At 41.1% G+C, this 17,953-nt stretch overlaps 1 protein-coding gene across 5 annotated transcripts in view; it reads left to right on the plus strand.

The window, feature by feature from the left end:
- Positions 1-17,953, plus strand: part of KNTC1 (kinetochore associated 1) — a 100,440-nt gene that overhangs the window by 18,157 nt on the left and 64,330 nt on the right. For all 5 annotated transcript variants that reach the window (XM_055236952.2, XM_055236951.2, XM_063614602.1 and 2 more), the window contains 12 exons: positions 142-235; positions 588-640; positions 1,390-1,505; positions 2,189-2,243; positions 4,013-4,111; positions 5,597-5,640; positions 5,736-5,801; positions 5,904-5,979; positions 11,647-11,772; positions 11,863-11,952; positions 16,150-16,203; positions 16,874-16,935. In XM_055236952.2, the coding sequence (XP_055092927.1) occupies positions 142-235; positions 588-640; positions 1,390-1,505; positions 2,189-2,243; positions 4,013-4,111; positions 5,597-5,640; positions 5,736-5,801; positions 5,904-5,979; positions 11,647-11,772; positions 11,863-11,952; positions 16,150-16,203; positions 16,874-16,935 (935 nt within the window). The remainder of the gene's footprint in view (positions 1-141; positions 236-587; positions 641-1,389; positions 1,506-2,188; positions 2,244-4,012; positions 4,112-5,596; positions 5,641-5,735; positions 5,802-5,903; positions 5,980-11,646; positions 11,773-11,862; positions 11,953-16,149; positions 16,204-16,873; positions 16,936-17,953) is intronic.

Genomic DNA, 17,953 nt, shown 5'->3' on the forward strand with positions numbered 1-17,953 from the left:
AGAAGATGAAACCTAGTTAAGTTAGAATATGTAAATATATTTTAAAATTAGTAACCTATAAAACTTACATGTTTCTACTTTGAGGAAGGTTCAGGTCTAAGAATGAAATTTGCATTCGAAGTACTGTGTTCATTTTTCCAGGGAACCGGTAATTGTGCATTCTCAAAATGGGAACCAGATTCTTCCAAGAAAGGAATGACAGTTAAGAACCTTATTGATGCAGAGATTATTAAAGGTAAAATAAGTTAATGAAACTACTTTAGACAATTATTAGTAAGTTTTAATTTTTATGTCAGTGTACTTAGGGTGACATATGGGTCATTTTACCCTACCAGTCTTTGAAGCAAACCAGAATAGTTTGATTGTTGTTCACATACAGAACAGTTCTTGACATGTTACAGTTGTTACTCTTCATTTTGGGAGGTTTTACATATTAGTAATCACCTAACAGAAATAGAGGCAGGAATAAATGAAAATGGGACCTAGTAATTATATAGTTCTGCCTTTCTGTGAATATGTTAGTTTACTATTTAGATATATGAAATATTGAAATAAAATCCTTAGACATCTTATTTTCTCTTTTGTAGGTGCAAAGAAGTTCCAGCTGATAGACAATCTACTTTTTGTTCTTGATACTGGTGTAGGTTTCTTGTTTCTCCTTCAGTATTTTTACTTGATATGTTTTACAACAAATATGTTGTCAGACTTACAAAGGCAAGGGTTTTAGCTAGGGTGGTTAACTATCTTGTGTGCTGTGCTTTATTTCAGTATACGTACCAAAAAGTTGATCCTGAACTGTTAATTTTTTTTTTTTTTTTTTTTTGAGATAGAGTTTCACTCTTGTCGCCCAGGCTGGAGTGCAATGGTGCGATCTCAGCTCATTGCAACCTCCGCCTCTCAGGTTCAAGCGATCCTCCTGCCTCAGCCTCCCAAGTAGCTGGGATTACAGGTGCCCACCACCACGCCCGGCTAATTTTTTGTATTTTTAGTAGAGACGGGGTTTCACCATGTTGTTCAGGCTGGGCTCGAACTCCGGACCCCAGGTGATCCACCCACCTCGGCCTCCCAAAGTGCTGGGATTACAGGCGTGAGCCACTGCGCCTGGCCTAAAATGTAAATTTTTGATCATTAAGAAGACGTGTAGGCTAGGTGCGGTGGCTAGCCTACTAAAAATACAAAAAATACAAAAATACAAAAACTTAGCCAGGCGTGGTGGTGGGCGCCTGTAATCCCAGCTACTCGGGAGGCTGAGGCAGGAGAATCTCTTGAACCCGGGAGGCAGAGGTTGCAGTGAGCCGAGATCGCACCATTGCACTCCAGCCTGGGCGACAAGAGTGAAACTCTGTCTCAAAAAAAAAAAGACATGTAAATGAAATGTCTCTATTGCAGAACGTGCTGAGTTTATGGGATATTTACACTCTAACTCCTGTATGGAACTGGCCCTCTCTTCACGTAGAAGACTTTCTTCTTACTACAGAAGCAGACTCTCCTTCATCAGTCACGTGGTATGTTATGACTATGGCTAGTAGTCATTTCCCTTCTGTTAGTACCAGGTATCTTGTCTGGTTTTGTTCAGATCATTTATTATGTTTTACATTCTAAACAACACTGTGAGACAGTCTGACAGAGTAAAGACCGTTTGCAAAATTCATTGGGAACACTTAGGCAATATGAACCTCCAAGTCATTGTGTTAGAAACTGTCAGTCTGGGCATAAACATGCAGAAATGGAATACAGTGTCTATTACATTTTATTTATTTATTTATTTTTTGAGACGGAGTCTCGCTCTGTCACCCAGGCTGGAGTGCAGTGGTGCGATCTCGGCTCACTGCTAGCTCCGCCTCCCGGGTTCACGCCATTCTCCTGCCTCAGCCTCTCCGAGTAGCTGGAACTACAGGTGCCCGCCACCACGCCCGACTAATTTTTTTTTTTTGTATTTTTAGTAGAGATGGGGTTTCACCGTGGTCTCGATCTCCCGACCTCGTGATCTGCCAGCCTCGGCCTCCCAAAGTGCTGGGATTACAAGCATCAGCCACTGCACGCGTTATTTTTTTATCAAGAGTGTTACTTTAACTTAGTTTATATCTTGTAATTGGCAAAGCTTTCTTTTTAAATTGATAGATAATATTGTATGTTTTTATTGTGTAAAAGCTTACTTGAATTATTTAAAGCTTCTTTTCTCTTTTAGGCAAGGAATTACAAATCTCAAATTAATAGCTCTGACAGCATCAGCTAATAAGAAGGTATTGGAAAATTTTATTTTGTGCTTGCCTGTATTATGTGTTACAAAAAGCATTAGTGAATACAAAAGTAGACGTTAAATAGTACAGCATATTAGCTTAGTTCACACAGAAACTTGACAATCAGAAATAATCCTGCAGAACTCTTTTTAAAGTAAAAAGTTATAAATCTTGACTCCATATTTTAAATGGAGCACTTCAGGAACCAAAAATGCCCATAGGAAAGTGTTTATTTTATTTTGTTATTATTTTTTTTTGAGATGGGGTCTCGCCCTGTCCCCCAGGCTAGAGTGCTATGGCACAATCTCGGCTCACTGCAATCCCCCACCCCCTGGGTTCAAACGATTCTCCTGCCTCAGCCTCCCAAGTAGCTGGGATTACAGGTGCCTGCCACCACGTCCAGCTAATTTTTGTATTTTTAGTAGAGACAGGGTTTCACCATTTTGGCCAGGCTGGTCTCTATTTCCTGACCTCGTGATTTGCCTGCCTCGGCCTCCTATAGTGCTGGGATTACAGGTGTGAGCCACTGCACCCGGCCCAGGAAAGTGTTTATTAGAGTGACTCTTACGTAGTTCTGGCACTGAGGAATTACATTTCACCTTAAATACAAACTATAGAATGGACTTAAGGCATATATATGGATTTTCATTCAACAGATTTGGAATATGGGGTAGAACATCATTTCATATGTAACATTTAAATCATATAGTAACAAGCTGGGTGCGGTGGCTCACACCTGTAATCCCAGCACTTTGGGAGGCCAAGGCAGGTGGATCACCTGAGGTCAGGAGTTTGAGACCAATCTGGACAACATGGTGAAACCCAATCTCTACTAAAAATACAAAAAATTAGCTGGGCGTGGTGTCGTGCACCTGTAATCCTAGTTACTCGAGGGGCTGAGACAGGAGAATCGCTGGAACCTGGGATGCAGAGGTTGCGGTAAGCTGAGAGTGCACCAATGTACTCCAGCCTGGGCAACAAGAGTGAAACTCCATCTCAAAAAAAGTAAAATAAGTCATACGGTAACAGACTTACTTATAAATGCTTATTGTTTTGCATTTAGCTTTGTACTGTGTGTTTTATTTATTTATTTAGAGACAGTCTCACTCTTTCACCCAGACAGGAGTGCAGTGGTGCAATCTCGGCTCACCACAACCTCTTCCAGGTTCAAGCAATTCTCCTGCCTCAGCCTCCCAAGTAGCTGGGATTACGGATGTGCACCACTATGTTCCAGCTAATTTTTTTGGTATTTTTAGTAGAGACGGGGTTTCACCATGTTGGCTAGGCTGGTCTCCAACTCCTGACCTCAAGTGATCCACCCGCCTCGGCCTCCCAAAGTGCTCCCATGTGTTTTTTTTGTTTTGTTTTGTTTTTGAGACAGTCTCACTCTGTCACCCAGGCTGGAGTGCAGTGGCGCAATCTCGGCTCACTGCAACCTCCGTCTCCTGGGTTCCAGAGATTCTCCTGCCTCAGCCTCCCCAGTAGCTGTGATTATCCCAGTAGCTGTGATTACAGATGCACACTGCCACACCCGGCTAATTTTTTGTATTTTAGTAGAGACGGGGTTTCACTGTGTTGCCCAGACTGGTCACGAACTCCTGAGCTCAGGCAGTCCACCTGCCTCGGCCTCCCAAAGTGCTGGGATTATAGGCATGAGCCACCATGCCCAGCCGCTCCCATGTGTTTTAATCTGCTCTTAATTGTGAAGTGCTGTTTTGTACTTGCACGTTTAAATTGATCTGCTAAATTAATTGCTCTGCTATTTTTCTTAGATGAAAAACCTCATGGTTTATTCATTACCTACAATGGAAATACTATATTCTTTGGAAGTATCTAGTGTTTCTTCTCTGGTCCAAACAGGAATTAGCACAGTAAGTTTATTTGCATTTTAAAGTATTCTTTTAACTACTTTTTTTCTTCATCCATGATCTAATCAGTGATCATTAAAAGCCTTAATAATTAAGCTAAGCATTAGTGGAACCTAGTGGAAACCTGGATAAATTTCAGGTTTATAACTGTATTTATTAATAGAGATCCTCAAATATACTTACTTGATAGTCTAAGGTTAGTCATCGAATTAAAAAAAAAAAATCAAAACATCAGTCATCTGCTTATTCTTTCTTGTGTCTCTACAGGAAGTATAGATGATAATGGGAGATGGAGACTATTGCTGTTACATATTTATGTAACTATTTTTCATATTTATGTAACTAATTTACATATTTAAAAAATATTTTACCATGTTTGTTTAATTTCTTTTTACACACACACTATAGTTTTCCAAACTTTGGAAATTACTTGTAGACATCATGACCTGTCACGCCTAAATCTTCAGCAGGTATCTCCTAAAAATAAGGGCATTCTTCTATAATGCAATTATCATACTCAAAATGTAACATAAATACAGTACTATTTATTATAAACTCTTCTAGATTTAAATTTTACCAATTGGGCCAATTACTTTAAAGCTATTCTTTTTCTTATTCATGATCTAATCAAGAATCACTCATCAAATTTAGTTCTCTATGTGTTTTTTTTGTTGTTGTTGTTGTTGTTGTTGAGACATGGTCTTGCTTTGTTGCTCAAGTTGTAGTACAGTCGCTCAATCATAGCTCACTACAGCCTCCAACTCCTGGGCTCAGGTGGTCCTCCTGCTTCAGCCTCCTGAGTAGCTGGGACTACAGGTGTGCACCACCAGGCCTGGCTAATTTTTATATTTTTTGTAGAGAGGGGGTCTCATTATGTTTCCTGGGCTAGACTCAAGCTCCTGAGCTCAAGTGAGCTTCCTGGCTCAGCTCCCCAAAGTGCTAGGATTACATGTATGACCTATTGCATCTGGTCCGTTTTTTGTCTTTTAAGACATTGACAGTTTTGAAGAGTTGCCACCTTGTGGTTTTGTAGACTGTTTCTCTATTTGGATTTGATTGTTTCATCATGATTAGATTCATGTTAAGCTTTTTTGGCACAAATACTGCACAGGTAATACTGTTTTCTAACCACATCACGTTAAGAGGCTCATGGAATCATTTGTCCTGTTATGGGTGATTTTAAATGTGACCACTTGGTTAAGGCAGTTCTGTCAGATTTCCCCATTTGTAAAGTATCTTTCCCTTAATAGAAAGTAACTTGTGTGATATTATTTTGAGTCTATGGGATTTATCTTTCCTAGCCATTTTTTTTCCAGTGTTTTTTTTTTCTTAAATTTTTGTGGGTACATAGTAGGTATTTATGGGATACCCAGTTGTTTTAAAGTCCATTGATGGATAATTCATGCCTGAACCAGTAGTTACTCTAGTAATTATAAAATGCATTGCTCTTATATTGGAATTTTAATCATGTTTTTGTTGTTATTGTAGGACACCATATACCTTTTAGAAGGAGTTTGCAAAAATGATCCAAAGTAGGTCATGTTTTATAGTGTTAAGTAATAGCTACATTAAATTTTACGTATTAATATTAAAAGACAAGCGCATTTATAGTTAAAATTTTTTCTAGGTTGTCTGAAGACTCAGTCTCTGTGTTAGTACTCAGATGTCTTACAGAAGCTTTACCAGAAAACAGGTAACTTCTCATTTTTTTTTTTTTTTAGCTTTACCCTTTAGTGAATAACTTAAATTCCCTGACTAATAAGCTTTTAACAAAATTTATTTTCCAACTTATCAGATTGAGTCGGTTACTTCACAAACACAGATTTGCTGAAGCCGAGAGTTTTGCCATTCAGTTTGGACTAGATGTTGAGGTAATCATTCATGTATTCATTTGTTCACCAAACAAGTATTTCGTCATGTGCTAGAGGCTGAGGGGACCGACATGTAATATATAATTGGAATTTAGTGTGATTAAGGCTGTAATTAAGATATGACTGAAGTTGATTAGAGATTCAGAGGAAAGAGTGACTCATAGTGGGGCTGAAAGATGTTACTGAGGAGGTCGTTTTCAGGTCAGGTCTTTTTTTTTTTTTCTTTTTTCTTGAGATGGAGTCTTGCTCTGTTGCCCAGGCTGGAGTGCAGTGGTACAATCTCAGCTCACTGCAACCTCCCCCTCCTGGATTCAAGCGATTCTCCTGCCTCAGCCTCCCGAGTAGCTGGGATTACAGGCATGCATCACCATGCCCAGTTAATTTTTGTATTTTTAGTAAAGATGGGGTTTCACCATGTTGGCCAGGCTGGCCTTGAACTCCTAACCTTGTGATCTGCCTGTCTTGTTCTCCCAAAGTGTTGGGATTACAGGTGTGAGCCACTGCACCTGGCCTCAGGTCCGGTCTTGAAGGTGTTCCAGACAGACCAGGGAGGGGAAGGGATTCTGGGTATGAGGTCAGCATGGACAGAATGAGGGGGACTTGTGATGCTTCAGGAACTCCTGCTGATTAGGTGGGACTAGGATGTAGGTTATATGGGCAGCAGAGTAAAACAAGATGATGATGCAGAAGTAGGGCCCTCTGTCACCCAGGCTGGAGTACAGTGGGACGATCACAGCTTACCACAGCCTTGACTTCCCAGGCTCAAGTGATCCTCCTGCTTCAGCCACCCAAGTGGCTGGGACTATAGGTACATACCACCATGCCCAAGTAAGTTTTAAATTTTTTGTGGAGACAAGGTTTTGCCATGTTGCCCAGGCTGGTCTTGAACTCCTGGGCTCAAGAGATGTTTCTACCTTGGCCTCCCAAAGTTTTGAGATTACAGTCCTAAGCCACCACTTCTGGCCAGGAGTGAGATTTGATTTTGCAGGTGGTAGGAACCTATTGACAGTTTTAAGCAGGAGAGTATCTTGATTAGGTTGTCATTTTGGAAAGACAAAGAATTTGGAGAAGGGTAAATACATTGGAACTAAGTACTTTTCTCTAGGAGACCTGAACCAGGGCAGTGAAGTACAGATATAGGTGAGACAGAAGGCTGATAAGAGAGGAATATAGGCCGGGTGCAGTGGCTCACTCCTTTAATTCCAGCACTTTGGGAGACTGAGGTGGGCAGATAACCTGAGGTCAGGAGTTCAAGACCAGCCTGGGCAATATGGCAATACCTAAAAATACTATACTAACAATACAAAAATTAGCCAGGTGTGGTGGCACATGCCTGTAGTCCCAGCTACTCGGGAGGCTGAGGCAGGAGAATTGCTTGAACCCAGGAGGTGGAGGTTACAGTGAGCCAAGATCACACCACTGCATTCTATCCTGGGTAACACAGCAAGACTCTGTCTCAGGAAAAAAAAAAAAAAAAAGAGGAATATAGTGGGTGAAATCAGCAGGACTTAGTGATCAAATGAAAGGGAGGGCAGGGGACTTGAGGTTGACTTGCTTTAGTCTGGCTCAGCATACACATTGGGTGACGATGTCATGACCTGAAATGAGGAATATGTGTGAAAGAGCAGTTTAGGGATAAAAGATGAAAAGTTCTGCTTTATGAAAATTGGATGTGAGCTGAGCACAGTCGTGCATGCTGGTAGTCCTAGCTGCTCAGGAGGCTGAGTCAGGAAGATTACTTGAGCTCGGGTGTTTGAGGCTGTACTGCAATAAGATTGGCCTGTTAATAGCCACTGCACCCCAGCCTGGGCATCATAGTGAGCCTCTCATCTCTAAATAAAAAAAAAAAAAAAAATGAATGTGAGGGGTCTGGTGAAATAGAGATGTCTGGTGGGAAGTTGAGGAGTGGCCTACACTGCTTCTAAGGGTTGGAGACACCAGTGTAATGGCTTAGATGACTCCAGCAAATGCAGAGAGTGAAAAGACATCTGAGGATGTGATGTGGGGGCAATAGCATATGAGGGATGGAGGAGGAAGGGCTGTACACATATTTGGGAAGAAATAAGGGAGAAAAATTGTAAGAATGTATGATTATGGAAGCCAAGAAAGCAGTAAGTTTTAAATGTACTGGGGAGTGATCAGCAGTTTCAAGTACTACAGAGAAGATCAAGTATAAAAGCTGAAAGATGTCTGGAGGATACAGCAATTAGGTCATTGATAATCCTTGAAAAGTCAGTTTTTGGGGAAGCAATAAGAGAGAAAGCTTTACTGTAGTTGGTTAAAGAATTAATATTTACTAAGTGGGTGCTTGCTACTCATGTGCTTGTTTTAAAAATATAACGGTTTTAAACATACAGAATACCTCCTTAAAAAAAAAAAATATATATATATATTTGTATTTTTTGTAGAGGCGGGGTTTCACCATGTTGGCCAGGCTGGTCTCGAACTTATGACCGCAAGTGATCCACCTGCCTTAGCCTCCCAAGGTGCTAGGATTACAGGCATGAGCCACCACGCCTGGCCAAAAAATATATATTTATTTTTATATATATTTTGTAAAGACAGGGTCTTCCTATGTTTCCGAGGCTGGTCTTGAACTCCTGACCTCAAGTGACCCTCCCTTCTCAGCCTCCCAAAGTGCTGGGATTACAGGCGTGAGTCACCATGCCCAGCAAGAATAATTGTGTGTATTGTTTAGAAATGTATACAAGTTAAGAGACAAAGTAATTAATGGAATAAGTACTAAATACAAGAATAATGTATACTTCTGGTTGGGAGGAGGAGGATGATGTATTTGGGAAGACAACAGTGGGATCTGAAACTATTGGTAACAGCTGCTTTATTTTTTAAGCTAAAGGTGATGAGTACATTATTATAGTATTTATAATTTACCTTATTACTTTTTTGAACATCTGAAAGATTTTAGAAGTAATGTTTAAAAAGAGACAATGGAGCAAAAAAACCAAAACAAAACAAAATCCGTGAAAGAAATGAGGGGAATATTCATGAATGAAACTACTCTTTGTTGTCATTTACAGTTTTCAGATCCAGAGAGTCCCTGTCAAAGTTGGTATTGTGTCCATAGGAAACAGAACCTGAAATTTGAGTATTTCTAACTTTAACCTTTAAAGAACTTTTAGTAGGCTTAGAAAATTGGTTGTCTTTAAAATCCGGTTTCATGAGCTGGGTGGGCATGGTGGTGTGCGCCTGTAGTCTCAGCTACTTGAGATGCTGAGGCAAGAGAATTGCTTGAGCCCGGGAGTTCCAGGCTGCAGTGAGCTATGATTACACTGCAGCATTTTAGCCTGAGTGACAGAGCGAGACCTTGTCTCTAAACAGACAAATGAAATCGACTCTGTCACTTTTGGACTGCATAATTTCAGACATGTTACTTAACCTTTCTTGGGTCTCAGTTTTCTTGTTTGTAAAATGGGGATATTAGTACTTACCCCATAGTGTCGTGATGACGTGTAAATGCTTACTTCTTAGGTTTTCATAATTTAAAAAGACAATTCATATAAATCTCTTTCTTCGGTTGATAAATAATCGTATATACTTGACCGGGTGCAGTGGCTCACCTTTGTAATCCTACACTTTGGGAGGCCAAGGTGGGTGGATTACTTGAGGCCAGGAGTTTAAGACCAGCCTGGCCCACATGGCAAAACCCTGTCTCTACTAAAAATACAAATATTAGCTGGGCATGGCAGTGGATGCCTGTTGTCCCAGTTACTCGGGAGGCTGAGGCAGGTGAATCGCTTGAATCAGAAGGCAGAGGTTACAGTGAGCTGAGATTACACTTACTGCACTCCAGCCTGGGTGACAGAGCAAGACTCTGTCTCAAAAATAAAAAAGAAGGGCTGGGCGCGGTGGCTCACGCCTGTAATCTCAGCACCTTGGGATGCCAAGGCGGGCAGATCACGAGGTCAGGAGATCGAGACCATCCTGGCTAACACGATGAAACTCCGTCTCTACTAAAAATACAAAAAATTAGCCGGGTGTGGTGGCAGGCACCTGTAGTCCCAGCTACTCGGGAGGCGGAGGCAGGAGAATCGCTTGAACCTGGGAGGCAGAGGTTGCAGTGAGCCAAGATCCCGCCACTGCACTCCAGCCTGGGCGACAGAGCGAGAGACTGTCTCATAAAAATAAATAAAAAGAAAAGAATGATTGTATATACTTTTGATGTGCAATGTGGTGATTTTATACATTTACAATGTGCAATGATTAAATCAAGCTAATTAACATAACTCACCTCACTTATCTTTTTTTGTGGTGAGAACATTTAAAACCTACTCTTTTAGCAATTTTTTTTTTTTTTTTTTTGAGATAGAGTCTTGCTTTGTCTCCCAAACTGGAGTGCAGTGGCGTGATTTTGGCTCACTACAACCTCCACCTCCCAGGTTCATGTGATTCTTGTGCCTCAGCCTCCTGAGTAGCTGGGATTACAGACGCACACCACCATGCCTGGCTAATTTTTTGTATTTTTAGTAGAGACGGGGTTTCGCCATGTTGCTCAAGCTAGTCTTGAACTTCTAAGCTCAGGTAATCCACCTGCCTCAGCCTCCCAAAATACAAGGATTACAGGTGTGAGCCACCACGCCTGGCTCTTTTAGCAATTTTGAAATAGATATTATTACTAACTACAGTCATCATAGACCTCTGAAACTCATTCCTCCTTCTAACTGAAGCTTTGCAGCCTTGGAACATCTGTGACACCTCTGTATCCCCCAGCCCCTTCCCCTGGGCTCTAGTTAATCACCATTCTACTCTCTATTTTTTTTTTTTTTTTTTTGAGATGGAGTCTTGCTCTGTTGTGCAGTGGCATGATCTCTGCTCACTGCAACCTCCGCCTCCTGGGTTCAAGGATTCTCCTGCCTCAGCCTCCTAGGTAGCTGGGATTACAGGTGCCCACTAACATGCCCTGCTAAGTTTTGTATTTTTAGTAGAGATGGGGTTTCACCATATTGGCCAGGCTGGTATTGAACTCCTGACCTCAAATAATCCTCCCGCCTCAGCCTCCCAAAGTGCTGGGATTAGAGGCGTGAGCCACCGTGCCCGGCCTCTACTGTCTACTTTTATGAGTTTGACTATTTTAAGATTTCACATGTAAGTGAGATCAGATAGTATTTTTTTTTATTGTGTCTGACTTATCTCACCATAATGTCCTTCAGGTTTATCTATGCTGTTGTTGCAAATGACGAATTTTCCCTCTTTTTTTTTTTTTTTAAATAGGGTCTTACCATGTTGCCCAGGCTGGGCTTGAACTCCTGGGCTCAAATGGTTGTCCTGCCTCAGCCTCCTGAGCAGGCTGGCACTACACCTAACTTCTAGACTGAACAATATTTTACTGTGCAAATATACCACATTTTATTTATTCACTTATCTGTTGATGGATATTTAGATTCCATATCTTAGCTCATATAAAGCTCTTAGTAAGTGTACTGCTTGACATGTTTAGTAAGGACTCAACAGAAATGGTTCCCATACCTGCTAATAATCTGGTTCGTCTCTCAGATATCTGAAAGTTACTTTCTTTGAATCTCATTCCTGGAGCGCATGAGGATTCACCTTTTTCATAGTAGTTTGTTTCACTCAGCTTACTCTGAGAATAAGCCATCTACAAGTATTATTGTACATCGAATTGCTTGATGTGGCATGTTTATATTATAGCTTGTTTACAAGGTCAAGTCAAATCATATATTGGAGGAATTGGCATTGAGTTCTGTGGATGCAAGTGAACAGACCAAATGGCAACAACTTGTAGACGACGCTAAGGAAAATCTACATAAAATCCAGGTATGTTTTTCTTGTCACATACAACAGTATTTAGATTGATGTGTTGATCAACATTAGGTTGCCTTACTGTATCTGGCGTTTGTGAAACAGGACGATGAATTTGTGGTGAATTACTGCCTGAAAGCTCAGTGGATAACCTATGAAACCACTCAAGAGATGCTGAATTATGCCAAAACCAGGGTAGGTTCGTTTTTTTGTATTTGTTTTTTTGGGGCAGGGTAGAATTTGCTTTAATCTCTCATAATCCTGCCTCAAATATATTTTTTCCTCCTATCCGCTATGTGTATTATTAATAAAAAAGTTTTTATAACAGCTTAATGGAGATAATTCACATCCTATACAATTCACCTATTTAAAGTATACAGTTCAGTGGTTTTTAATATATTCCTTGAGTTGTGCAAGCATCATTATTGTCAATTTTAGAACTTTTAAATCTCCCCAAAAAGAATCTCTATCCCAGGCCGAACGTGGTGGCTCACGCCTTAATCCCAGCAATTTGTGAGGCTGAGGTGGGTGGATCACCTGAGGTCGGGAGCTGGAGACCAGCCTGGCCAACATGGTGAAACTCCGTCTCTACTAAAAATATAAAAATTAGTTGGGCGTGGTGGCACGTGCCTGTAGTTCCAGCTATTGGGGAGGCTGAGGCATGAGAATCACTGGAATCTGGGAGGCGGAGGTTGCAGTGAGCTGAAATTGAGCCACTGCTCTTCAGCCTGGGTGACAGAGCGAAAATTTGTCTCAAAAAATAAAATTAAGGCTATGTGCGGTGGCCCACTCCTGTAATCCCAGCACTTTGGGAGGCCAAGGCGGGTGGATCACCTGAGGTCAGGAGTTGAAGACCAGCCTGGCCAACATGGTGAGACCTCATGTTGTCTCTACTAAAAATACAAAAATTAGCCGGGTGTGGTCCCGTAGTCCCAACTGCTTGGGATGCTGAGGCAGGAGAATTGCTTGAACCTGGGAGGCGGAGGTTGCAGCGAGCTGAGATCACGCCACTGCACTTCAGCCTGGCGACAGAGCGAGACTCTGTCTCAAAAGAAAAAGAAAAAATATTAAATTAAAAGATAAAACTCTTAAATGTCTGGGTGAGGTGGCTCATGCCTGTAATCCCAGTACTTAGGGAGGCAGAGGTGAGTGGGTCACCTGAGGTCAGGAGTTCAAGACCAGCCTGGCCAACATGGTGAAACCCCATCTCTACTAAAAATATGAAAATGAGCTGGGTGTGGTGGTGCACTCCTGTAGTTCCAGCTACTTGGCAGGCTGAGGCAGGAGAATTGCTTGAACCTGGGAGGCAGAGGTTGCGGTGAGCCAAAACTGCGCCACTGCAGCCTGGGCAACAGAGTGAGACTCTATCAAAAAACAAAAGAAAACAAAACCTCTGTGCCATTAATAGTCATTCCCTATTTTCTCCAGTCCCCCAGCTTTAGGAAGCCACTAATTTACCTCCTGTCTCTAGATTTGCCTATTCTGAACGGTTCAAATAAATGGAATCATATATATCTCCTTCATGTCTGGCTTCTTTCACTTAGCATAATATTTTCAGGGTTTAGGCTGGGCACGTTGTTTCATGCCTGTAATTCCAGCACTTTGGGAGGCCAAGGTGGGCAGATCACAAGGTCAGGAGATTGAGACCATCTTGACGAACATGGTGAAACCCCGTCTCTACTAAAATACAAAAAATACAAAAAATTATCTGGGCGTGGTGGCATGCACCTGTAGTTCCGGGAGGCTGAGGGAAGATAATCGCTTCAACCTGGGAGGTGGAGGTTGCTTTGAGCCGAGATCACACTTCCAGCCTGGCAACAGAGCAAGACTGTCCCAAAAAAAATAAAAATAAGAAAAATATTTTCAGGGTTCATCCGTGCTGTAGCACGTGTCAGTGCTATATTTCTTTTTATTGCCACATAATATTCTGTTTTGTGGATATACCACATTTTGTTTCTCCATTTATCAGTTGATGGACATTTGGGTTATTTATACTTTTTTCCCCAAATTTTGTTTTTATTTTGTTAAAAAATACATAAGATGAAATTCACCATTTTAACCTTTTAAAAAAATTATTTTATTTTATTTTTGAGAGGGAGTCTTGCACTGTCGCCCAGGCTGGAGTGCAGTGGTGTGATCTCGGCTCACTGCGACCTCCACCTCCTGGGTTCAAGTGATTCTCCTGCCTCAGCCTCTCAAGTAGCTGAGATTACAGGCTCCCGCCGCCACCACACCTGGCTAATTTTTGTATTTTAGTAGAGACGGAGTTTCACCATGTTGGTCAGGCTGGTCTTGAACTCCTAACCTCAGATGATCTGCCTGTTTTGGCCTCCCAAAGTGCCGCAATTATAGGCATGAGCCACTGCGCCCCGCCTATCTTAAGCATTTTTAAATTTAATGGTGTTAAATACATTCATAATCACATTCGGCCATCGTCCATCTCCCCAACTCTTTTCATCATTATGAAACTGAAACTCTGCCCATTAAACGCGGACTTCCCATTTCTCCGTCTCCCCAGCCCCTGGCAAACCATCTGCTGTCTATGTATATAATTTTGACTACTCTAAGTACCTTATATTAAATGGAATCTTACAGTACTTGTCTTTTGTGACTGGCTTATTTCACTTAGCGTAATATCCTCCAGGTTCATTCATGTTGTTGCAAATGACAGAGTTTCTTTCTCTTTTGTTTAACCGTGGTCCCTGACTCTGACCCTAACCCTGACTTCTGTAGTTATTTCCACATTTTTGCTGCTGTGAATAATGCTGCTGTGAACATGGGTGTACAGATGTCTATTTGAGTCTCTCTTTCAGTTATTTTGAGCATATACCCAGAAGTGGAAATGTTGGGTCATATGCTAATTCTGTTTTTTTGAGACAGAGTCTCACTCCCAGGCTAGAGTGCAATGGCGTGATGTTGGCTCACTGCAACCTCTGCCCGCCCCCCAGGCTCAAGTGATTCTCTCACCTCAGCCTCCCAAGTAGCTGGGATTACAGACGTGTGCCCCCACGCCCAGCTAATTTTTGTATTTTTAGTGGAGATGGGGTTTCACCATGTTGGCCAGGCTAGTCTTGAACTCCTGACTTCAAGTGATCCGCCTGCCTTGGCCTCCCAAAATGCTGGGATTACAGGTGTGAGCCACCACACTGGGCCCTAATTCTTTTTTAAATTTTTTAAGGAACTACCTTGTTTTCCATGGTGACTGTGCCATTTCACATTTCCAGCAACAGTGTATAAGTGTTCAAATTTCTCCACATCTTTGCTAACACTTTTTGTTTTTGAGACAAGGTCTTGCTTTCACCCAGGCTGGAGTGCAATTGTAATGCATTGCAGCCTCAAACTCCTGGGTTCAAGCAATCCTCCTGCCTCAGACTCTCGAAATGTTGGGATTGGGCCAAGCACGGTGGCTGTAATCCCTCCACTAATGTATGTAAGGTGGGAGGGTACGTTTTGATACAGTTTGTATATACTAGTCTTATGCCAAAGAAATAATTTTTAAAAAATGGATTCTTGGCTGGGTGCAGTGGCTCACACCTATAATCCCAGCACTTTGGGAGGCCCAGGAGAGTGGATCACTTGAGGTCAGGAGTTCAAGAGCAGCCTGGCCAGTAAGATGAAACCCCATATCTACTAAAAATACAAAAAAATATTAGCCGGGCCTGGTGGCACATGCTTGTAATCCCAGCTACTTGGAAGGCTGAGGCAGGAGAATTGCCTGAACCCAGGAGGCGGAGGTTGCAGTGAGCAGAGATTACGCCACTGCACTCCAGCCTGGGTGACAGAGCAAGACCCTGTCTCAAAAAAAAAAAAAAATAGTAATAATAATAAATAAAAAATGGATTCTTTTTCTGTCAGAGACCTTTTTTGACATGCAGTTTTTGCAGTGACCTATGAGTATTGTTGCTATTTATTTATTTGTTTATTTTTATTATTATTTTTTTGAAATGGAGTCTCATTCTGTACCCCAAGCTGGAGTGCAGTGGTGCAATCTTGGCTCACGTCAACCGCAGCCTCTCAGGCTCAAGGGATTCTCGTGCCTCAGGCTCCTTAGTAGCTGGGACTACAGGTGCGCGCAACAATGCCTGGTTAATTTTTTGTATTTTAGCAGAGATGGGGTTTCACCATGTTGCCCAGGGTCAACCCGAACTCCTGAGCTCAAGCAGTCCGCCCGCCTCAGCCTTCCAAAGTGCTGGGATTACAGGTGTGAGCCACTGCCCCCGGGCAAATGCATTATTTTAAAAACATGTCAGTTCTTTATAGTTTACTATTCATTTCACACTTAAATGCAATTTATTTAAAAAATGTTTTTGTTATTTCACAGAAAATCCATCATTTAGGAAATAGCTAAAGAGGGATATTCTTCTAACTGTATTTCTTATTATTCTTACTTAGCTTTTGAAGAAAGAAGATAAAACTGCTCTCATTTATTCTGATGGCTTGAAAGAGGTAATTACATTAGATTTCTAGGTTAATATGTGGGTGAATATACCTTTATAATATGTTTTCCATTCAAAATAGACCCATATTTTATCAAGAGCAAGTTATTTCAATACCTTAGTTTTCTTATCTGCAAAATGGTAATATTAATAGGTACTTACTTTATAAGGTCATTTTGAGATCAAAGGAAATAATTCATATAAACTGTTGTACATAGTACCTGGTACCTGCTAAACATTCAAATGAAGATAAACTGTGATGTTGATTATGATGGTGCCAAAATACATGTGTGTGTGTGCATGTGAGCATACAAATATTCAAATTCTTAGTTCAAAGTAAGTATTGTAATCCAGCTGGATTTTACCATAAGAACTCGATTTTACCATAAGAACTTAGAAATCAGTGAGAAAACTGATTTTAAAGAGTTCCTACAATTAATGTGTATGTGCCTTTATAATTGGATGTAATTGGAAATGTTTTTCTTGTCCCATGTTTTGTGTGTGTGTGTGTGTGTGTGTGTGTGTGTGTGAAATAAAGGCAGTCCTATGGGAATTGAGTTGTGAAGTGAGATAAATGTAAATGTGTATAGACATGTGAAATGTAATGATTAATTTTTAATGTTTTTTAATTTCAATATTGTTGCATATAAATTCAGATTATTAAATTATTTTTTCTTCAGGTGCTAAGAGCTCATGCAAAATTGACTACTTTTTATGGAGCATTTGGACCAGAAAAATTCAGGTGTGTACATTTTTTGTTAAAACGTTTTAGGCCAGGCATGGTATCTCACGCCTGTAATCCCAGCACTTTGGGAGGCCGAGGTGGGCAGATCACCCGAGGTCAGGAGTTCGAGACCAGCCTGGCCAACATGGCAAAACCCCATCTCTACTAAAATACAAAAATTAGCCGGGCGTGGTGGCGTGCATCTGTAATCTCAGCTACTAGGGAGGCTGAGACAGGAGAGTCGCTTGAACCCGGGAGGCGGAGGTTGCAGTGAGCTGAGATCGTGCCACTGCACTCCAGCCTGGGCGACAGAGCAAGACTCGGTCTCAAGAAAAAAAAAATTTTTTTTTTTTAGATTATAAGTTACATAGAAATTTGGAATGTCGTAACAGGTATAGCATTCCTCTTGCTGAATCTGTGTTTCTATGAGGGGTGTTGAGTGATAGAAAATACTATCTTTTCAGCAACAAAAACTGGCTGAACATCCTTGTTGTCATTTCTTCTTTTTTGAGACAGGGTCTCACTCTGTCACCCAGGTTTGAGTGTGGTGGTGCGATCATAGCTCACTGCAGCCTCAACTTCTTAGGCTCAGTAAAAATCTAACTATCCTGGATAAATCAAGTATTTGGTTCCTTATCTGCAAAGAAGTAAACTCTCTTAAAACCATTTCTAAGTTTCAATGTTATAAGATTTTATAGATTTATATTGGTTCTGTAGCTGACATTACTATTTAACAGTAATAATTATGTCCTGTATGATGCTAAACATTGTTTATATTGCAAGGCATTATGGAAACCTTTCATGTACAACAGCTACTCCAAGACACCCGCTAACCCACAGCTCCCAGGTCATTCTCTGCAGGCTCAAGCAGCCACTCCAAGGCAGCCACAATTATTTTTTTTTTCCTAGTAGTAAATTTGCCCAGGAATTTTTTCACTAGGCCACCCTAGCAGTGAGAAGGGCAGATCTTCATATGTGTAAGTCCATCTTTTCTATCCTATTGATTAATAGCCATAAAAATTGGATTTACTTATAT

This window comes from Symphalangus syndactylus, chromosome 13, assembly GCF_028878055.3.
Source record: "Symphalangus syndactylus isolate Jambi chromosome 13, NHGRI_mSymSyn1-v2.1_pri, whole genome shotgun sequence".
Lineage (NCBI taxonomy): Eukaryota > Metazoa > Chordata > Mammalia > Primates > Hylobatidae > Symphalangus > Symphalangus syndactylus.